Genomic DNA, 20,898 nt, shown 5'->3' on the forward strand with positions numbered 1-20,898 from the left:
AGCTCCTCTGCACGGTAAGGAGTGTACTGTAGCGGGATTCGATCTGCTATTCTTCTGGCAGTCGACTGTCAACCACTCCCACCCCCACTGTGCCTTCGGCGCTGCGATGAGGCGGCCTTCTGGGCTTTGATCGGTGGAGCAACTTGCGATTCGAGGGGCAAGCCGTGAGCAAGTCTACGCAGTCGAATCTGGACAAGGTTGCCGGGCGGCCGATGGGTGCATCCTGGCATGGGGGCTCCTTCAAGCCAGGCTCGCTTTCGTGGGGTGCTCCCTATCTGGGATCGATCTTACAGCTGTCGTCACGACTCCAACCTTATTGCGCGGCTTGCACGTAACGCACTGAATCACTTGATCTGGCGAGTCAGAAGTCGCCGCAGCTCATCTCAAAGGCCAAAAAGACCTGCCGGCAAATGCTTAGCTTCCACCTCAGCTGGGCGGCGTGTGTCGATTCCGAGTCGTGGGCCGCTGCCCCCATACCGCGCTAACATGGCCAGCCTCAAAGAAAGTGCACCACCAGTGAGCAGTGGCGGCGACTAGCAAGGCATGGCTCGTTCCACAGCGGAACCTCTCCATGGATCTTCCGGCACCCGCTCTTCGTCACAAGGCGAGCCCAGTCTTTGGGCCTTGGAGCACAGCAACTGAAGCAGATACAGACTGCTCCAAAGATGGACATCAAACTTGGCACCCATCGCAGCCTCTTCGGGGATATTTCGAGAGTGTGCGGCGAGCCGACAGGCTCATCGTGTCTCAGCACTAGGAGGATTCAATGGCCGGTCCACATCGAGCCCGGGAGGAGAACGGGGCCGGTCGATCTCGGCCACATGGCAATTTGAGCACGGACTCCATCCACAGCGCTAGTGGGCGACCTAGCTTTGGCAGTGAGCTAAGGACTGGCCACTGCAAATGGTGACAGTCGTTCGCAATTCATGACAGTACAATTCGTGTATTCTTACGCGCAAGAACAGGTCAGAACTGGAATCGAGCCACACATGGGCTTGTGGATAGTCCCGCTCAACTTGAGCCGCGCTGAAACGAGGGGTTTGGGGACACGATCGTAAATACCTGCACCTTGCCTGATGTGACACTGATCACAAGCTGGAAAACGAGACAAACCCGAGCTTGGGCTGGACCTTCAGGTGTTCTGGCCCGCCAAGAATGGCATTTTGGGTTGCCAACGGCTTGCTCAGGTAAACCCTAAATGCGGCCAGCTGCGGCCCCGGTCTAACAACTCTATATTCCGATACGCTCGCTTCTACCGCCGCAGGTGGCTCTTTTCGACTGCTCTGACATCACCGTTCCCGTTACCTCAGATCAGATGCAATTGCTCTGCGTGTTTGATCGCTGAGCACAGAGGCAAGTCGTGTGCTGGGATCTCCTGCCAGACGCCCGGAGCGGTGCGGGCGGAACTCTGCATCCATGGTGAGACATTTGCTCTCTTTGCTTAGGTGCACCCAAATGAGCAGCAGTGGTGCGATCTGGAGACACAGAGCTAGAGCACGGCGTTGAGATATGCGCACACAATGAGGCGTATCTTTCACTTTCGGCATCACCAGGCTATTCGTGTCTGAGCTCAGCCCGGTGTTGCCTTCCACATTAATTGGGATGGGCCATTATCGGACGTCGAATCTGCCGAGGAGGGTCTCGGGTTGCCCGCTTCATTGATCCCTGCGCAGCCGTCACGGAGGGAAACGTGACAGATGTTTTCCAGCTATTTATCGTGATGTATGCATCAAAGTATTGACGGACCATATTTGATGAACCCGGAAGGGGGGGGGACCCGGCACGAGCAGAGAACCCAACGGGATGGATAGCCCTGGTCAAGCGGCATGGGCGTAGTGCAGCCAATATCTGAGACATGCATTGCATAGAAGGGCTGGGGCCGCACCTGCGAGATCCGACGTGGTCTAAGGCTACGTCTATAGTGTCATGCGTGTCTGACACCGCTGGGTCAGAGATGCACAGGCCGGTTTGCGCTTGCGACTTGGGGGCTTCCGCGATCACTTGCATCTATGAGACCTTATCGTTCGATGTCGAGGCTACACGAGATGCCGTGGGGTCCGGATCTTTTCTTTTTGGCATCTTGTCAGAGTAGCGTCTGCGCTCATACATGATCAATGCATCAGAATGCTCCCGTACTTGCCCACACTACGTAATGTCTGACACGCTTCGTATAAGCTTCCTTAGATATGGTTCGCCAGGATGTCCAGGGACGTGTCAGTCCGATACTGATTGCGACATGTATCGACTTGTTACAGAATGACGACTCCTTTGCGTGCTCTGATACCTCATACCATCCATCCCTTTGCGGTCGGTAACGATACCTCGAGCTACACAATTAGACAGTCGATTTTCAGACCGCGGAGCCTGCTCAGCCAGTCGTGCTCGTCATCGTCCGCCAATAATACCTGACGATCCGACCGTCGTTCTGCACCACCAACCAGCAGCTCCCCGCCATCTACTTCTGCAGCTTCCATTTTCTCGGCCATGGGCACGGCTGCCCGGTCGCGGGCCGCCCAAATCTGTAACAGCACGTCTTCTGCTGACTTGAGCATGCCCCACGGACAAAGATCGTACATCCGCTGCAGCCGTGCGATGACCCACGCGCGGCGTTCGCCTGACGGCCCTGCTTCCACTCCAGTCATAAAGACGGGCCAGGTGGTGTACTTGAAGAAGGGGCTATCCGGCTCAAACTTGGAGAGGTGGTGGTGGATGAGCTCCGCAAGCTCAGAGGTGAGCGGGAGGGTCGGCAGTGCCTGCGGATTGTCGGAATAACTCCGCCGGTGCTCGACGTAGCGGTACAGTCCCGGGGCAGCGAGCAGGATGTACAAGCATGCCGTGGCGCGGTACACTGCGCCGACATGCACCCGCAGTGCCATCTCGATCTCGGGAGGGATCTGGGAGACGAGGTTGGCCGCGTTGCGCGCGCTCATGTCGGCGGCCCACTGCTCGACGTCGAAGCTTTGTGCTTCCTGCAACAGCTCCGTGAACACCGACAGCCTTTCGTCTTGTGAGGCGTGCTGCGCCGGATTTGGAGAGTTCCGGAATCGCCGAACAAGCCGGGACGTGCGGAGCATCAAACAGAGCAACGCAGCTGGGCAGCTGTGGTAGCAGTTCGTCTCCGTGCGTAGGAGGATAGGCAGGAGGCTTTCAGGATCAAGTTCCCAAGAGTTCTCAGCCTGATCGGGCGAGGGGTTTCTCCCTTCTGGAAAAGAAGGCGGCCTGATCAGGGAAGCTAGCGTGCTGTTCCATACGTAGTAGGCTACGGCGTCGGAGGCCACAAAGTCCCTCACGGTCAGCTGGTGAGAATGCCAGAGGGCAGGCGTCGATACCAGGGAGGCCTTTTCTGTGCTCAGGTCGGAAAACAGGGCAGCCAGGCAGGCTTCGAAACCGGTCGCCGGGCGTGCCTGCTTCGTCAAAGCTTGCGAAGACTCGTCCACAGCGAAATTAGGAGCTTGTGGTATCAACAACCTTCCAGCAGCGCCCAGGTGAGCCTGCCAGCCACCACCGCTGGAATCGATCAGGGCAAAGTTGATGAAGAAGACAATGGTTGCGAGGAAAGCGTCGACTTCTGGTCCACTTCTCTGGCTAACCTTGGGGGCGCCTTGAGACTTTTCGTGTTGCCAGTGTTCGAGAAGGGCTTGAAGAGTCCTGATGGCAGCGTGGCGGGCATCAAGCGCATGAATGAGAGCGCTTATGGACGCTGGGGACTCCTCTTTGTCCCCCGGAGCAGCACGGCGGACCAGATTAGAGTAGTGGAGTGCAGAAACGGCGATGACGATCGGCCGCAGGAATGTATATCTGGAGGACATGGGCACGAGATCTCTGAACGGATTGATTCCAACATAGTCGTGGGCGACAAGCTCCATCGAAACCCGCGAAGAGTCTATGGATTATGTTAGCCGGGGGTTCTCGGTCTTTTGGCCATGCGAAGTGTGGGCCAGGTGAGATGCATACAGTAGTGCAGGTAGAACTTGGACTGGGCATCCAGATCCTGGAAGACCGGATCTACTAGAGAGCTCGTGATGAGAGGCTTCGATAGAGTCCATGTGGAAGAGTCGGTACCGCTCCATTGCTTGTTTAGTTGTGTATTTACCACTTGCGACTTTGGAAAGGTTGTCCTGCCCTTCAAACGGCCTCGTGAGGTAACCGAGTTGGTCCACCGGAACAGCTGGCCGTAGCCAAGACAATCCTGCCCCAGTGAGTGACACTTGTTGCAGGACGGAACGGAGCGGTCACAGCGACGCCGGTTCCGACGGCAGTTGTGACACGGTTTCCGAGGCTCCATGTCCCTTGGTGCCGAGCGCAGTGTGTAGCCGTTGTGGTTTGCTAGCAGAGAGCCCGGGGGCACGAGGCGAAACCCTGCGCAGGTTCCCAGCCCGCAGAGGATGGGATGATTATTCCGTGGTAACAGGGCCCAGCCAGGCTAGAGTACCGCATCCACAAAAGTGCTGTGTCGGTCCAGGCGGATGTGGTACACCATCATCGGGCCCCGGGAATGAATGGGACTGCAGCGTGCTCGGTGCTTGTGCTGGCAGCTGCCTTGACTCATCGAATACTGCTAAGCCCTTGCCGATGGTTTGTGTCCGTCTGTGAGATGTGGTCGAGGAAACTGTAGCCTGGTGATGGGACAAACCTCCACGGGCTCGTCCCCCGTAGCAACCTCCACGTTTCGACTGCCGTCATCCGATGTCGTCGCCGTCGTTGAAAGGCCGGAAGACCGGGGTCTAGGGGCTAGTCCCCTTTGGGCAGCCAAGACGCAAGTGGTGCATGGTAAGTGCGGACTTGAGCCACTTGCAGCCGAGGCGCCTCTTAGTCATCGCCGGATCCCCTGCCCTGCCAGTGCTCCATGACGCCAACCCTTCTTCACCCTCCTCCACCCACCCGCTGAGCAACCATCTCAGCTACTCAGCTGATGATAGCCTTTGCGCTGCTTGGCCACTTCAGGGACCCCCGTCTCTTGCCGCTGGAATGATGCAATGCGGGGTTCATGTGGGAGGTTCCCAGGCGCGACTCTCGTCCAGTACGGCTGGCACAGCAGGAGTCGATGCCTTTTCGCCCCCCTCGACACCACGATACCCGGCCCTGTCATGCCCTGGGCGATGGGGGGGCAGTCCCAGTGGGCCTGGGACCCACGATCCGCCTCTATCGCCCGCTGAGCTTTTCCTAGCTCGGCAGCCAAGACGCAACAGGCGCATAATCGAGGTTCAAGATTCTCCTCAGGGCAGCAAGCCGCTCTTTGTCATCCACTTTGCTGTAGAGTTTGGTCCATCCCCACGACCGCTCTCGGATCGAGCCTGCCGCTGCTTACCTGACCGTCCTGCTTGTTCACAACTTTTCTATGCCTGTACCAAGATGATAAATAAGTGACTGGGCGCTGGTTGTCTGCTTGGTCGCAGTGTCCCGAGATCGTGATTTCCACCGCACAAGGACCTTTTCTGTCGTCATCGAACTTCGATTTTTCCATTAATCTCAAGCTTCCTTTCAAGCTTCCTTGAGGCACTCCATCCCAAGCCCCTCGAGAGACACGTCAAGACACGGGGCATCATGACTGCGGCTTTCGACACTGGCGGAAGGGCCCTGGCCGTCCTTGCTCCGCCCGATGCGACACAAGACGACTATGAACCACGTGGTTCTCCGACTTCTGACTCGGATCTCGAAACCGGGGCGACGCCGGCGATGGACAAAGACGCCATCGAGCGACTCGGTCGGCAGCGACCCGAGCTGCTCAAGAACGCCTTTGCCGAGATCGGCTTTGTCTCGGCCATTGTGCTCAGCATGATGATGTGCGAGTATTTCGTGAGCGGCTTCAACATTGTCCTCCCGGCCATCTCGGAGGCGCTCCACATCCCCGAGTCCATCCGGACCTGGCCGGCCGGGGTGCCGAACCTGACGACGGCCGCCTTCCTCTTACCCTGTGCCCGCCTCAGCGACCAGTACGGCGCCCGCGTCGTGTTCCTCGCGGGCCACGCCTGGCTGCTGGTGTGGTCCATCGTTGCCGGCTTCAGTGTAAGCCCGGACATGATGATTGCGTGCCGGGCACTCCAGGGCCTCGGCGCCGCGGCCTTCATGCCGGCCGGTATTGCCCTTCTGGGTCAGACGTACCGGCCGGGGCCCCGCAAGAACTTCGTCTTTGCCATCTACGGCGCCTGTGCCTGTTTTGGCTTCTACTTTGGCATCATCATCGGCGGCATTGGCGGCCAGCTGCTCACATGGGGCTGGTATTTCTGGATCGGTGCCATCTTTGTCGCCATTGTCTTCATACTGGGCATCACCACAATCCCCAGGGCACTGTCACTGGGGACTCCTGGCGTGACGATGGACTGGCTCGGCACGGCCACCATCGTGCCAGGCCTGGTACTGGTCGTTTTCGCGCTGACGGATGGCGGGCACGCGCCGCAGGGCTGGGCCACGCCGTATGTGTACATCACCTTTGTTATCGGGGCCCTGCTCCTCATCGTGTCGGTGTACATTGAGGGTTGGGTGGCCAAGCAACCCCTCATTCCGCCGGAACTGTTCAAGCCAAAGTACATGAAGCGACTGTGCCTGGCGCTGTTGCTCGCGTATGGAGTGTTTGGCTTGTTCCTCTTCTATGCCAGCTTTTAGTAAGTCTTGTTCTTTCGTTTTCCTTCCTTCGCCAGCCGCAGCCAGTCCAACGAGATGGATCCATTCCATACACACAACCGAGCAGTCGTGACTGACCTCATTGACCTTGAATAGCATCGAAACAGTCCTCCAGGCCACTCCCCTCCAAACAGCGGCATGGTTCACGCCGCTCGCCGTCGGCGGCATGATCCTCGCCATCAGCGGTGGTTTCGTCATGCACTTGCTTTCGGGACGGATCCTACTCATTATCTCCGGCCTGGGCTTTACAGTCTCGTGTCTGCTCTTCGCGCTGATCCCCGAGCGCACCCCGTCCGGGCCCGGCGGAAGTGGGAGCGACGGCGAGCTGCAGCCCTCGGTCGACTTCATCTACTGGGCGTACATTTTCTCGGCCATGGTGACGGGCACCATCGGCGTCGACATCACGTTCAACGTGACCAACGTCTTCATCACGACCGCCGTGCCGTGGAAGCTCCAGGCCACCGCGGGGGCCGTCATCAACTCGCTCCTGTACCTGGGCATCGCGCTGTGGCTGGGCGTCGCGGAGCTCGCGGTCGCCCTGTCGAACAGCGCGTACGCCAGCCGCCAGGGCGGCGGCGGCGCGGAGATGCCCCTCAGGGAGCAGTACCAGATCGGCTTCTGGATCGGCGTGGCGCTCGGCGGCCTCGCCACGCTGCTCTTCCTGAGCGTGGATATCGGGCAGGCCGCCGCCGAGCTGACGGCCGACGAGAAGATGGCGCAGGCGCTCGAGGAGGAGAGGCAGCATGCCGAGCTTGAGAGGGCCCATTCGCGGGCGCAAGAGGAACAGGATGGTCAGAAGAGGTAAAGGTTGAGAGCAGCAGCAGCAGCAGCAGCAGCAGCAGCAGCAGCAGCAGCAGAAGAAGAGTTGGATTTGAGTTATCGGGCAGAGAGTTGACGCACGCCTCGCCACTTCTGCAGCGGTTGGGGCGTGTGTATCACGTCTGGACTGGCGACGTGACGGGAACACATCACCTGAAGCTACCGGGTCTTGGTTCCCGGGTCGAATCTGGGTATTTTTGCATTGCATTGCATAGCGTTTCGCGTGAGAGCGGGAGGAGTAGATTAGAACAGAAGGATCGTAGCTTGCCTGTGTGTTTCCAGACCAGATACCCTGAAATAGACATTTAGAACGCATCGTCAACTCAATTCTCGTGGCATCCTAAAACTTTGCACTGCCCGGCTCTGAACACCGTGCTAGTGATATCCGTGCAACAGTAACAAAGGATTCAATCTCACTCCGGCTCTTCGAAGTCCATGTAGTCCAGCAAGGAAATTGCCCTGGGCAGGTACTGCCGCCACGCCTTGGTGACAGTGACTGCCTGCCCGGACCTCTCTGCGCCGTCCGGGCCGTGCTTTTGCCCGATGAGCATGATCTTTTCAACGCCGTACATCAGGGTGCCGCTGAAGCTAAGCTGGCCGTCTGGGCTGCAGGTAAATTTAATGGTCGTCATTTTGCCAGAGTCTCCGTCTAGTAGGCCCATGCACTTTTTGTTGCCGCCAGCAATTGTGTTAGTGATTCAGCACCTGTGGTTCACATGGCTCGCCCCTAAACAAAATACTGAGGCGCACAGAAATGAATGGACATACCGGGTTGTATCCTCGCCACCTCATCCCCCACTCGATTTCTCCCTTTTCATCCTGCGCAGCACCCGGCCAGACCCCGGACTCCAGGATACATGCGTCCTCAAAGGACTGCATGTCGAGCTTGTCCGAGCGTGCGAGCTCCTTGGCCACTGACCCCGGACAGAACCTCATGGCACCCTTTGACTCGCCAAAGGTAAACTCGGCCCACAGCTGGCGCCCTACTTTGCTGTGCCAGCGATTGTTCTCGAGCCAGATAGTCATCTGGAAATCTGCGGGCGGCGTATGCTGATGCTCCCCGGGCCCGCCGGGGGAGCTGAAGTCAGGGCCGTTGACGATGGCGTCAAACTCGGGGCTCGTGACGTGGTACTTGCCCGTGACATCCCAGGCCCAAGCGGGACGCTCCTCGATCAGCTTGGACGACATGTCCTCGCCGGCTCGGAACCCCGGGTTCGGGCCGGGCTTGTTCCGGGCGTAGATCATGGCTCCCGTCTTGGGACGCTCCCAGTGGTTGTGGCCCTTGCTGGCCACGTAGTCGCCCAGGCGCTCCTCTTCGATATCCGTGTCGGAGAGCATCCGGACCTCCCAGCCTGGGTCGAAGAGGCGCTGCCAATCTGCCTGGACCCTGGCGACCGCACCGGGTTGATTGCTCGCTGGCCGGCTTGGGCCGCCGCCATCCTGAGCGGATTGGGCTGCCTCGGGGTTGTTGGGCAGTTGTGAGCCCTCGTAGAGAAGATGTTTCGACTCGTGCACAATGGCAAAGGTGACGTGTATCAGCCCCGTGGCGGTGTCCCGCTTGAATATGAACTGGCTCTGGGCTCGCTCGTAGCCTCCCACGACCCGAGTGGCGCCGTCTGCAACATGCTCGGCCCGCCACCGCATGAACCACTCCTTGCTCTTCGAACTAGGCCGCACGCCCTCCGCGAGGACACACGCGGCATCAAAGTCGGTCGTGTACAGCCTGGGCCAAGCACCCTCTTGCTGGGCTGTGTCGTCGAGGACGTGGCGCGGACACAGCCTCATGACACCTCGGGACAGGCCCAGGTTGGGGAACTCGAAGAAGCCAAAGAGCATGCATGTGTGCGGGCTGTCGTGCTCATAGTACAGGTCGAGTGTGTAGTCGGTGGCGTCGACGGGCTGGTAGCGGCTGGTACACTTAAGCGAGTACCGCCCCGAGACGTCCCAGTTGCCCCGGGGCCGGCCGCCGCGCTTGGCTGGGCCCTGGGGAATGTCGTGGTTGTCGCCGACATTGTTGTCGCTCGTGTGGTGAGGGCCATCGGCCTTTACGCGTTTTGGCGGTGGTTCCATGGCGTGGTTTTGGACAGTGCTGACATTTGGACCGGTCGTTTATTAACACCGGCAGGACAATCTTGGCCTCCACAACCGGGCCACGGAACTCATGTGAGCTAATGGGGAGAAAGGAGGTGTCACGGGTGTTGTGTCTTGCAAGCGATGCAATTTGAACGTGGTACAGAACAAACAACGGCAACATGGGATGCGCGTGTCTTTTGTTACCGTGCCGCAGCCGCGGGACGGCAAGGGACGAAACCCTCCGCCAGCCCTGCAGGGCTGACAGGGGCAAGCGCAACGCCAGATCTGGAGATCTAGCCGGCGTGGCTGTCAGATCCTAGCCTCCGGTACTGTATGTCTAAGGCAGGCTTGTGACGTGTCTGTCGACTCTACGTAATGTCATTTGGCTACTTTCGTCATGGTTCTCCGACAACTCACAGTAGCGTCTAACTGGGACCGTGGCTGAAGCCCCTGGCAGACGAGCAAGTATTGCATACTTTATATGACCTGTCGAATCGAGCTAGGCCCAAGCACAGAGACTTCTCCAATTTGTTTTTCCTTGTTGCCAGGTACATCCTGGCGATCTTGGTGTTCACTTGAAACGCTGCCTGCTAAGGCTCCTGCAAGCAGTAGCCGCTAGAGAGCTCATGGACGACATCGCGATGACGTCATCAGCAACCACACCCTCACCAATCTCTCATCTGGGCAGCGTAGATGTCACCGACAGCCAATCGTGATACCAGTTTATGTCGTTGATCCTCATCAAATCCCGATACTCGCAACCGGGCACACGGCATATTCGAGCCGATCTCAATCACGGAATCAAGCCACACCGCCCCGCCAATAGACATTCCTTTGAAGGATCATGTTCGCAAAGCTCAAGGGCCTCGCTGGCCAGGGCGACGACGAGGGCCAGGGAGCTCAGCATCGGCAGGAGCAGTCCCTCTCGACGGTCCTGCACACACATGAACACCGGACAGAGCTGCTCATGCTCGTGGCAGAGTCTACAGACTCGATGCGCGCTCAGATCCTCGACTCATTCGATCCCACCAAGGAGTGCCTTATCCCCACCACGAAGCTCGGCAAGCCTGGTGGCCCGACGAGACAGGATACCGAGATTGCCATCAAGGACGAGCAGGCCGCGGAGAAACCCGAAGGCAGTACTGCAGCAGCCCAGAACGTAGAGGGCGCTCAGCAGAAGGATGATGGCGCTGAAGACGCCAAGAAGGCGTTGGAGAGGCGGACCAAGCAGCTCAGCGAGCAGAAGAATGTAGAACTCATGGCGGCAGCTCTAGAGGCTTTCGACTCGTGGCGGGACAAGGTCATACAGCGCATCGGCGAGGCGGTCAATGCGCATGACGACGACGCCAGTGCGCAAGCGGATTCAAGCCCGGATTTCAACGAGGGAAGCCAGCCATCTTCATCTCTGGGACTGAGAAACCAAGAGCGACCCGGGGTCGACTCACTCGATATCCGCAAGGTGTTTGCGGTGCAAAAGACTCCTCTGGAATCTCTTGGCGAGGCCAAGCGACTCTTGATCCTCCACTCCTTGCTCCTCCTCCTCCTGAGCCTGGAGACATACACCTCCTACTCGAGGATCCTGATGCTTCACATCGCCACGGCTCTGTCACTTCCATTGAACATATTGGCTCAGGATGAGACCTCCGTCGCCAAGGGGCTCTTGGAGGCCGCGAAGCAGGATATGAACGCCGACGAGGAAACGAAGAAGAAAGCAGAGGAGAACTCGATGGCCAGAAAGTGGAAGGTGGGCCTTGGCGCAGCCGCAGGTGCGGTGCTCATCGGCGTGACGGGAGGACTGGCTGCGCCTTTGCTTGCCGCCGGGGTAGGCAGCGTCATGGGAGGGCTGGGATTGGGTGCCACGGCCACAGCAGGGTATCTGGGTGCCCTTGCTGGCTCTGCGCCTCTAGTTGGTGTCCTGTTCGGGGCGTATGGTGGGAGGATGACAGGACAGGTGGTGGACGAATACGCCAAACAGGTCAGTCATGTTCTGCATTCAACACAAGACCTGGTGGGCGAGTATAACTAACCCTTTTGCGATGCTGTAGGTCGAAGATTTCGGCTTCATCCCGATTCATGGCAAAAAGGGACACAAAGCACCCAGACAGCTCCGTGTCGCGATCGCGATATCTGGCTGGCTCAACAAGAAGAATGAAGTCGTGGAGCCTTGGAACGTCCTGACCTGCGAAGGCACGGAGGTATTCGCCTTGCGATGGGAGCTCAAGGCCTTGCTCAACCTCGGCGACGCAATGTACACATACATCACGAGCTACGCCTGGAGCTGGGCCAAGTCGGAGATCATCAAGCGCACGATCTTTGCGACGCTCTTCTCCGCGCTGACTCTTCCCTATGGACTTGCCAAGGCGGCCCGCGTGGTCGACAACCCGTTCAGCGTCGCGCGCTCGCGCAGCGAGAAGGCCGGCATGGTTCTCGCGGACGCCCTGATCAACAAAGTCCAGGGTGAGCGGCCGGTCACGCTGATCGGGTACTCGCTCGGGTCGCGCGTAATCTACTCCTGCCTCACGGAGCTCGCGAACCGCAAGGCCTTCGGGCTGGTCGAGTCCGTGTGCCTGGTTGGCGCCCCCGTGCCTTCAGACACCATCACCTGGCGGCGCATGCGCTCCGTCGTTGCGGGCCGCGTGATCAACGTGTACTCGACCAAGGACTACCTTCTGGGCCTGCTGTACCGCACGAGCAGTCTGCAGTACGGCGTATCCGGGCTGCAGAGCATCCGCGACGTCCCCGGAATCGAAAACGTCGATGTTTCGGAGCTCGTCGAAGGCCACACGCAGTACCGGTTCCTCATCGGGTCCATATTGCAAAAGGTCGGGCTCGAGGATGTCGACCACGACGCGGTGGAGGCGCAGATCTTCCAGGGCCGCAAGGAGCAGGAGAAGGAGGAGGCTGAGCGTGAAAAGAACGAAGCCGAGGTTGACCCCGCACAGTTCAAGGCTGAGCACGAAGAAAAGGGCTCTTCGGAGAAGCCCTTGGCGCAGTGATGGGCAAGGCAAGCAGACCGGGTTGGAGAGACGGGGAGAGGTGAGAGGTAAACGCTGGTATATAATCTGATAGTGTATGTAGCCCTTGAATTACGATGACGCCCCTGGTTCGCCATGGTGTCATTGGGCTTAAGGCAAGAGATATGTCTGCACAACGGGTACCCTCTGAAACGGAGCTCATTGCATTCATGTTAACAGAAGGACTCTGAAGAGTCAGTATGTGAGCTTAGTGCCTGGCCTGGTACGAGCTTGCACTATAGAGTACAACACAAACATATTACAGAACTCAACAGGATCTAGTCGCTGGTATTTGTTATGATACAGAAGAGATAGCAGCCCCTTTCTAAAAATGTTATGTTTGTTTATCCCTGTCGCTCTGCCCTAGCTTGGACAACCTCAGCATTATCGTCACACACCCCAAATTTACACAGAACGTTCTTCATAACGCCCTCAGCTTGGTGTTGTCCCGCTGGTCGACCGGCCTGTACCGCTCCGCAAGCGCCTCCTCGACAGTCTTGGTGACCTCTTCGCCACTAGGCTTCTCGAACCGCTGCCTGAGCGCCTTCTCCACGGCATCGGGCGCGGTCGCGCTTGATGACAGTGGCGACGAGCTGCTGAGCTCCTGCTCGACCTTTTGTTCCGCGCCGACGACAGCCTGCTTGGCGCGCTGCACACTCTTGCCGATGGCGCTGAAGATGGAGCCCTTGGCAGCATCGGCCTTGTCCTCTGTCTTGGCCTTTGCGTCGGCGTATGCGCTCTTCGCGGCTGCCGCGACGCCCGCGGCGTCGTTCCTCACGATCCCGGCGGCCTGCTGTGCCCTGGCATCGATGACCTCCCCGACGTTTTGCCCGCCCGTGGCGCGGTTCCACAGGCGGCCGAGGGCCGTCTCGACGCCCTCGCGCACCTCGTCCCAGTCCTTGGTCTGGGCCCAGCGCACGGCGCCCTCGATCTCGGCGTTCCACCGGTCCTTGGCGGACTCGACAAAGTTGGCGCGCTCGATGGCCGCGACCTCGGTGCGCGTCGGGGGCAGCACAGGCGGCTGCGGGTCGATGGCACCCCGGAGTAGGATGGTCTGCTGCCGCAGGAGGGCGGCTTGCTGTTCCCGGTTGCGCTGGTGTGTGACGACGGTCAGGTAGGCGAGGCCGAGGGTGAGGGTGACGCCTCCGGTCTGCGTTTGCGCAAGAAAGACATTGGTCAGCAGGAGCCTCTGTTGGCGTCGTCAATCTCGAGAGGGAGAGACGGTGGGCGAGCACTCACGAAGCCAGTGGTGAAGCCCATGGTGAGGGTGTGCGTCGAATGCCACAACCGACGATGAGGGCGGCCTTGGAGGAGACGTATGAATTGCGCTCACAGCGCGATACAGGAGTGCGGATGCACCAATTGGCGACGGCACCGTGAGACTTTCTGGTGGATGGTGGTCGGCAGCGCAGGAGACGTGGCACCGGCTTGCAGCCTCGTCAAGTCGTGTCAAGTGTGGTGTTGGGTCATCCAGGTGGGATTGCCAAAAGTGACGAAATCGCTCGGTGGTTCCTTGGAGCTGGTCGCTCCTGCCGGGTGCGCTATCCCTGCTGGAGGGGTGTCTACCTAAGGCATCTTCTTAGGCTGGGTAGAGTCGGGTACCTTGGGTGCCACATACCGTGCTGCAAAAACAATGTACCTCGAATTGCCTGGCCCCAGACCCCTGGCAGCCGCCAGCAATTGCACGCCCAAAAACTTCACGGCCTTTAACGACATCGCGATTGGCCTCACGACAGACCACGAAGCGAATCAACGACCCAGCTTAGCTGGCCCGTACCTCTTGACACCCAATGCGATAGAGCGTGTGTGACCGGGTCATACATATCCCATCATCGACGACGACAACGACGACAACGACACCAGCACAGAAGCGCACACTACTACCACGACACCGCAGCAGCCATGGCGGGTGGCATCGTCAAATTCCGGCATCTGAGCCGCAACGCGGCGCACCGGCATGCGCTCCTCCGCAACCTGGTCACGTCCCTGGTCAAGCACGAGTCCATCCAGACTTCCTTTGCCAAGGCCAAGGAGGCCCAGAGGCTGGCCGAGAGGCTCATTACCCTCGCCAAACGCAACAACGAGGAAACGCTCCGCAAGGCCATGGGAATCCTCTACGTGCGTATTACGCCTCTAGATCACACACACACACACACACACACACACACACACACACACACACACACACACATGCAAAACCCCTGCCCATTCAAGATTTATGTCGTATCCTGCATACATTACCTCTTTGAAAAACAAATGCTAACCGACCATATATCTCATGGCCAACAGACCCCGCACAAGCACCTCCCCAAAGTCTTCATTCAACTTGCCGCCCGCTATGCCGACCGGCCGGGCGGCTACACGCGCGTGCTGCGCACGATGCCCAAGAACGCGTACGACCAGGGCGACTCTGCCATCCTGCAGCTCGTCGACGGGCCGCGGGACCTGCGCTTCGCCTTCACGGCGGCCGCCGTCGCGCGGGACAGGAGCCTCGGCCGCGAGAGCAAGCCCCTCACGCTGCTCAACCAGCAGAAAGTCACGCGGTTCCGCAAGGACGGCGAGGCAAAGTTTGACAAGATGGTCGAGCGCATGGCCGGCATCAACCTCGGCACCCCCACCGCCGCCCCCAGGAACCCCTTGCGAGTAAAGACGCCGCTCCTAAGATGAGGAGAACGAGTGCTGGCGGACAGCCGGCGGCGGAGAAAAAGGACACGGTCACGCCTGCTGATGCTGTGCCTGCGAAGAAGAAGAAGAAGCAGAAGGGTACTCGCTCTGCTGTACCTTCGGACAAGGCTGCGCCGAGTCAGAGTGGTTCTGAGCCGTCGGTGCTGAGGTGATGTGGGAGTCTAGGGGGACAATCTCATGATATGATGGGAAGCCGACATGGCATGGGAGATGTCTTGATGACAGACAGCACTTTGGGGAGCCCGTAAGGACGAGAAGAGACGTACACGGACGACACCAAAAAAGGATAGTGGATATGCCAAGTTTCTCGAGAGACGGAGGACTAGATGGTACCCAGCCTTTGTATGACTACCTTATGTACATATACAAATTTGACGCAGTGTTGTCTTCACTGATTTGGAAGTTGCTACAATAGCCATCCCCGTCGCTATCAAGGCTCTGAGCCGCGAATCAGATACGAGATTGACCCAGTAGCTCCTCAGATGATCAATTAGTCACTCTGGGATGTGTATTATGTACCAAACAAGATCGACGTAGATGTATCATACATGCCAGATGCTTAGATGAATTGCACCATATGCTGCTGTTGATGCACACTGAATTATACAAAGTCAAAAGTATCCCCCTTCTCCCGGATCATCTTGCCGACCCGCTTGCTGCCCACGACACGCTCAAGCTTGAGCAGATCATAGCGGCTAAAGAGCACCCTGACACTCCCGGACCCAGGCTCGATCTTTGAGTCCTGCTCGCTCTTGGCCAGATACCCGCCGGCAATCTCGCGGTAGAAGATGGGGTTGTCTGGCAGGCCGTACATGATGATGCGCTGCACACCCGCGAGGGCGTACCGGCGGAAGTGGTGCGCGCGCTCCGTGTACAGCAGGACCTTGTGCCGGCCGTTGAGGAAGTGGGAGCGCGCGCGCGAGGCCTCGGGGACGTCGGCGTATTCGGAGATGACGCCAAAGGTGAGGCTCGCGACGGCGGCGTTGGTCGCAAAGTAGTTGCGCACGCGCACAAAGTCGAGGTAGCTCGGCACGAAGATGAGCGTGCCGCTCATGTCGCGCTGGCGCTTGACCAGCGTCGGCACCACCGCGCTGGTAAAGTACTCGAACCGCGCGTCGGGCTCGGCGGCGATGCTTGGGGCCTCGAACCGCGAAAAGGTCTGCTTCGCCTTCACGCCGAGCTCCTGGATGGCGCCGTTGTACTCTGGCTGCACGCGCACGCGGCCGGCCCAGTTCGCGCAGCTGCGCTGGAGCTCCGCCAGCTCGGGCGTGTTGAAGGCGCTGAATATCAAGGTCTGGCGGTAATGGGCGGCTTGATTGTTGAGATACCACTCCCTCACGCGGTTGAACTCGCAACCGTGAGCCTCGCGTGGTTGCAGGTTGAGGTAGGAGAAGATGTACTCGATGTGTTCCCAGTTCTGCATGAGCAGAGCATCGGCCTGATCCACGATCACCATCTCGATCGAGGACAAAAAGTCCGAGTCCACGCCTTTCTGCTTGCTCTTTTTGTCGTGATTGTCCTCTGAGCCAATGGCCATCCGCAGGCCGAGCGGGCTGGCCAACAGGATGTCAGAGTTGTAGAACTGCGCAAAATACTTAATGGTTTTGCGCGTGAACTTGACACCAACTCGAAACATGTCATCGTCGTTGCCTTCGAAAAGGTCGCGGAAATCTTCGGGTCTCTCGGCACCGAACTTGACCTCTTTGTCAATGTACGAGTCGTCAAATCTTTTCCGGTGTTCTTGCTGGTCAGGCTCTGTCAAGGAGCAGATTGTGTTGACGACGTGCACAGCAGACTGCCGCGTTGGCAATATCATCAGAATCTTTGGTCTCGTAAATCCTTGGTCTCGGGGCTCAAAGGTGGTCTCCTCTCCCTCTTTTGCCAGCTTGGCGTTGTTCTTGATGACACGGTCTCGAGTTCTGTCAATTGCGCAGGTGAGCAGGTCGTCATACGACCAAGGGCAATGATCAAGAGATTCTCCACTTACTTGAATACATGATTGACTGCATGCAAGCAGTACATGCGCCTTAAGCTCTGCGCGTTCCGCGGAGTTCGTCCACAGAACAGCAGATCTTGGTAACCAAAAGTCGTCGGGTAGAGAACTTGCTCTAGTTTGTCAAAGTTTGGCCGGATCTTGGCAGAGGTGTCGACCAGCTTCTTCTTCAGTTTCAGGCTGGAAGGACCGGTCATGGTCTGAGGCTGTGAGGGCTTTGACTTGTCACCAGGAATACTCGTTGTCAGCCTCCACCCGTTCACTTCTGCCTGTGTTGTTGCGTAGTCCTTGCTCTTGACTGCTTTCAATCGCTGCCCGACTGCCACTTGGTCAGGGTTGACGATGTGTGTCTCAAAAGGATCCGTAAGGTCCTCGTCGTCACTGTCGTCCTCCAGAACAACCTCGGTTTCCGGACCCTCTTCTGGCTCCTCTACAAAGTCCACATCCTGATCTTCGGCCCCAGATTCGTCTTCAGATCCGTCAGCTGCTTGTGTCTCAGTCTCAGCGGCTGGCTGGTGGTCAAGCTTTCTCCTTTTGGCTCTCGGAGCTGCCTCCTTCTCCTGTGCAAGACTCTGCATGAGTGCAAGGTACGGCTTGGTATAAGCTTGCGGTTCATCCTCCATCTCGGAGTCCTCGCCTTCGGAAGAGAATGCTTCCGACTGGCTCTGCTCTTCAGAAGAGACCTCGCTCTCAGATTCCCTGCAGGACAGGTCAGCTTCTGTGTCATTCATTCGAAGATGGCCGGAACTCACTCGATCTCTGCAACTCGCTGGCTGTCAAATTTGGGCCCGTATGACCGTTTCATGGTTCCGCCTCTGCCACGACCACCTCTGCTCCCGCCTCGTCCTCCTCTGCCGCCCCTACTGCCGCCCCTGCTCCCGCCGCGTGGGCCACCTCTGTTGCCACGACCGGGCATGTTGACTTTGTCAACGAGAGGTTCACAAAAGATGCAGGTTCGTTTCGCTAAAGGCCTTGCTTAGGAACGTGCTGCGTTGCGTTGTCAGGTGAGAGCTCTCTTCAGAGCACACCGTCAATATCAATTTCCGGCAAGACCTGATCCGGACGCTATGCGCATGAGGTGGCTGCAAATCCGTATATAGGGTCACTAGATGGGACAAGTCTGTACTCGTTCCCGAGATCTCAGGGGCCCCAATGCTGTTAGCGTCCAAAAGAAAGTCGAGGACGGCGAAAAGAAGTGAAAGTATCGAGTTCGACGTGGTTAACTGGCTGTTGACCTTAAGCTGGCAAGTCGCCTGTAAGTGAGTCTGGGCTCCCTCCCTATTAGCATGCGCTCGCCGCCCATAACTTTTTTCTGCGGCGGCAGCTCCAGCCACAGTTGGACCCTTGAACGGTTCCTTATCGGCAAGGCCGTCCCCTGCTTATCGGCAGTGGCAGCCACAGCAGGCCCCACCTGGCCCCGGCGTAAAAAAGATACCTGGGTACATGCCGCTGCCCCTCGCTGCTGCGCACCAAAACGAGCTCCGTCGCGTGCAGCGGGCAAGAATAATTGCAAAATTTCACGGGCGTGGGGACTCGCAGCAGCGGGCAGACTCACAGTGTGCCGCTGCCAGGGCGCCTGCCTGCCTGCCTGCCGTGTCCGCCGCCCGCCCCTCCACGCAGCAGCAGGTCGTCCCAGTTCTCAACGACGACACACTTTGGACCAGCGATCGCGGTTCTCGACGAGCAGACAACCCACCCTGCCCAGCATCCCCTCCGGCGCCACTGCTTCGCCCGATCAAGCTTTGGCCTGTGCCCCTCGACGACCTCGACGACCTCGACATCCTCGTGGACCATCCCGGCACTTTTCCTCACCACCACGGACCACCGTCTTCCCCACTACGAGATTCAAGCGACTGTTCACAGTCTCCTCTCCAGCACCGCAATCATGGCTGCCGCCGACACAGAGTCGTTCCTCCACCTCTCGAGGCCTCTTGCGCCCACCGCCCTCAACTACCAGAGCACCATTGCCCCTCTCGCCGTCAATGTCCAGCCCCAGGCCATCCTCTCCATCCTCGACCATGCCGTCCGCCGCGACCAGCCCGCCACACCCTCGACGTCGTCCCGCGTAATAGGCGCCCTCGTGGGCAGCCGCTCCGAGGATGGCAGCGATGTCTCCGTCACGTCGGCCTTTGCCATCCCCCACACCGAGAACGAGGACCAGGTCGAGGTCGACGTCGAGTACCAGAAGAACATGCTCGCCCTCCACCTCAAGGCCAACCCCCGCGACGCCCTGCTCGGCTGGTACACAACCTCGCACGAGCTCAACAGCTTCAGCGCTCTCATCCAGAACTTCTTCGCGTCCCCAGAGACCGGCACCTACCCGCACCCGGCGGTCCACCTGACCGTGTCCACCGACCCCGGTGCCGACGTCCAGCTCAAGGCCTACATCAGCGCCCCTGTCGCCGTCAACGCCGAGCGCGCTGCTGAGAGCTGCTTGTTCATCCAGGTCCCTCACAAGGTCGCCTACAACGACGCCGAGAGGAACGCCCTCGACCTGCTGTCGTCCGCCAAGGACGCCGAGGACCGCTCCGCGCCCATCATCACCGATGTCGAGAGCCTCACCCGCAGCATGGAGAGCACGCTCGACCTCCTCGAGCGCGTCTCCACCTACGTCTCTGACATTGTCGACGAGGAGGAGGACGGAAACAACGCCCTTGGCCAGTACCTCATGGGCGCTCTCTCGCTCGCGCCAAAGGTCGACCCCCTCAGCATCGAGGCCGACTTCAACAACCACATCCAGGACGTCCTCATGGTCAGCTACCTGGCCAACAGCATCCGCACCCAGATCGACCTCAGCCAGAGGCTAGCGACCGCTGTCCTGGCCACCGGCGAGGCCACAGACAAGGACGGCGAGAAGGGCGGCGAGAGGGGCGAGCGTGGTGAGCGGGGAGGCCGTGGAGGCAAGCGCGGCGGTCGCGGAGGCGGTCGTGGTGGCCGGGAACAACGCGAGCCTCGCGAGCCCCGGGAACCTACCGAGTAAACTTCGCATGAGGATATGACCAGCAGCTGCAAAATGGGAAATAACACACACACACACAATTGGAGTCAATTCTTTCGGGAAAAGAGAAAAGAAATTCATTTTGCAATCTTATTACCCACCTCCCTTCCCCAAACTTCTTTTTTTCTTCACAACGGGTTCTCCATGATGAATTTCTTATTCTCTCTTCCCACGACCACCACCAAAAAGTCCGAGTCTTGTACATGCATAGACTACGCAATACAGCGACGGGGAGCCTGTCCTTTGGAGTATGTGGGCTGTCTGTCTGCCCCTTGGCGGGGGTTCATAGAAACTGAGATGAAAAGAGGCAAGAGAGGCGAACAAAAGCAGAACCAAAAAAAATGAAGTAAAATGATTCATATGTTGCCCCTCGTTTGGTGAAAAGCATTGTTCGCCCAGCCATAAACAACTGTGACATGGTTACAGAATGAAGCGGACTCGTAGCGTGCCGGCATTTCACATTGCTTACAACTGCTTCAGAGCGAAGTGTTATGCATTCTCCTCGTTCTATCATGAGTCTACCAACCATGCCGCGTGCAATGCCAGAGACTATTTTGTCCTCGTGCTTGTCTTCTCCCAATTCTACCGACAACTTCTCTTCCCAAAAGTCTTGAATACAACTGTTATGCTCCTGATTCGTGCCAACGCCTGCTTCTTGCGCCCAAACGCCTGTTGATGAGTGTTTCCGAGTGATG

General features: G+C 58.5%; 8 protein-coding genes across 8 annotated transcripts; 4 read left to right on the forward strand and 4 right to left on the reverse strand.

The window, feature by feature from the left end:
- Nucleotides 1-2,167: 2,167 nt before the first annotated feature.
- On the reverse strand, nt 2,168-4,415 carry B0I36DRAFT_156360 (fungal-specific transcription factor domain-containing protein). Its single transcript, XM_046148600.1, has 2 exons — nt 3,955-4,415; nt 2,168-3,883 (listed from the first exon to the last, which is right to left on the reverse strand). Exons 1-2 carry the CDS (start codon nt 4,283-4,285, stop codon nt 2,328-2,330), a joined length of 1,887 nt encoding a protein of 628 aa, XP_046009500.1. The 5' UTR covers nt 4,286-4,415; the 3' UTR covers nt 2,168-2,327.
- A 1,261-nt stretch (nt 4,416-5,676) lies between these two features.
- On the forward strand, nt 5,677-7,426 carry B0I36DRAFT_248196 (major facilitator superfamily domain-containing protein; the record flags this gene model as incomplete). The annotated part of the gene is made up of 2 exons (XM_046150363.1): nt 5,677-6,602; nt 6,718-7,426. 2 exons carry the CDS (start codon nt 5,677-5,679, stop codon nt 7,424-7,426), a joined length of 1,635 nt encoding a protein of 544 aa, XP_046009501.1.
- A 427-nt stretch (nt 7,427-7,853) lies between these two features.
- B0I36DRAFT_365872 (uncharacterized protein) lies at nt 7,854-9,510 on the reverse strand (the record flags this gene model as incomplete). The annotated part of the gene is made up of 2 exons (XM_046159209.1): nt 7,854-8,105; nt 8,209-9,510. 2 exons carry the CDS (start codon nt 9,508-9,510, stop codon nt 7,854-7,856), a joined length of 1,554 nt encoding a protein of 517 aa, XP_046009502.1.
- Nucleotides 9,511-10,357: 847 nt separating this feature from the next.
- B0I36DRAFT_352172 (uncharacterized protein) lies at nt 10,358-12,509 on the forward strand (the record flags this gene model as incomplete). The annotated part of the gene is made up of 2 exons (XM_046157085.1): nt 10,358-11,488; nt 11,559-12,509. The coding sequence occupies 2 exons, from the start codon at nt 10,358-10,360 to the stop codon at nt 12,507-12,509; spliced, it is 2,082 nt and encodes a 693-aa protein (XP_046009503.1).
- Nucleotides 12,510-12,948: 439 nt separating this feature from the next.
- Nucleotides 12,949-13,787, reverse strand: B0I36DRAFT_352173 (uncharacterized protein; the record flags this gene model as incomplete). The annotated part of the gene is made up of 2 exons (XM_046157086.1): nt 12,949-13,677; nt 13,767-13,787. 2 exons carry the CDS (start codon nt 13,785-13,787, stop codon nt 12,949-12,951), a joined length of 750 nt encoding a protein of 249 aa, XP_046009504.1.
- A 642-nt stretch (nt 13,788-14,429) lies between these two features.
- B0I36DRAFT_248259 (ribosomal protein L17) lies at nt 14,430-15,194 on the forward strand (the record flags this gene model as incomplete). The annotated part of the gene is made up of 2 exons (XM_046150370.1): nt 14,430-14,645; nt 14,817-15,194. The coding sequence occupies 2 exons, from the start codon at nt 14,430-14,432 to the stop codon at nt 15,192-15,194; spliced, it is 594 nt and encodes a 197-aa protein (XP_046009505.1).
- A 619-nt stretch (nt 15,195-15,813) lies between these two features.
- On the reverse strand, nt 15,814-18,121 carry B0I36DRAFT_248748 (uncharacterized protein; the record flags this gene model as incomplete). Its single annotated transcript, XM_046150411.1, has 3 exons — nt 15,814-17,131; nt 17,200-17,904; nt 17,958-18,121. 3 exons carry the CDS (start codon nt 18,119-18,121, stop codon nt 15,814-15,816), a joined length of 2,187 nt encoding a protein of 728 aa, XP_046009506.1.
- A 611-nt stretch (nt 18,122-18,732) lies between these two features.
- Nucleotides 18,733-20,562, forward strand: B0I36DRAFT_330311 (uncharacterized protein). Its single transcript, XM_046154821.1, has one exon. It carries the CDS (start codon nt 19,091-19,093, stop codon nt 20,183-20,185), a length of 1,095 nt encoding a protein of 364 aa, XP_046009507.1. The 5' UTR covers nt 18,733-19,090; the 3' UTR covers nt 20,186-20,562.
- The last annotated feature ends 336 nt before the right edge of the window (nt 20,563-20,898 follow it).

The sequence above is a fragment of the Microdochium trichocladiopsis genome (genome assembly GCF_020744255.1).
Source record: "Microdochium trichocladiopsis strain MPI-CAGE-CH-0230 chromosome Unknown B0I36scaffold_8, whole genome shotgun sequence".
NCBI classification, from domain to species: domain Eukaryota; kingdom Fungi; phylum Ascomycota; class Sordariomycetes; order Xylariales; family Microdochiaceae; genus Microdochium; species Microdochium trichocladiopsis.

Bases quoted from the DNA above. Each gene is read 5' to 3' on its own strand.
- B0I36DRAFT_330311 (XM_046154821.1), top strand. From the start codon at position 19,091: ATGGCTGCCGCCGACACAGAGTCGTTCCTCCACCTCTCGAGGCCTCTT.
- B0I36DRAFT_156360 (XM_046148600.1), bottom strand. From the start codon at position 4,285: ATGGAGCCTCGGAAACCGTGTCACAACTGCCGTCGGAACCGGCGTCGC. The intron at 3,884-3,954 runs GTATGCATCTCA...CATAATCCATAG, and splicing joins CAAGTTCTACCTGCACTACT to ACTCTTCGCGGGTTTCGATG.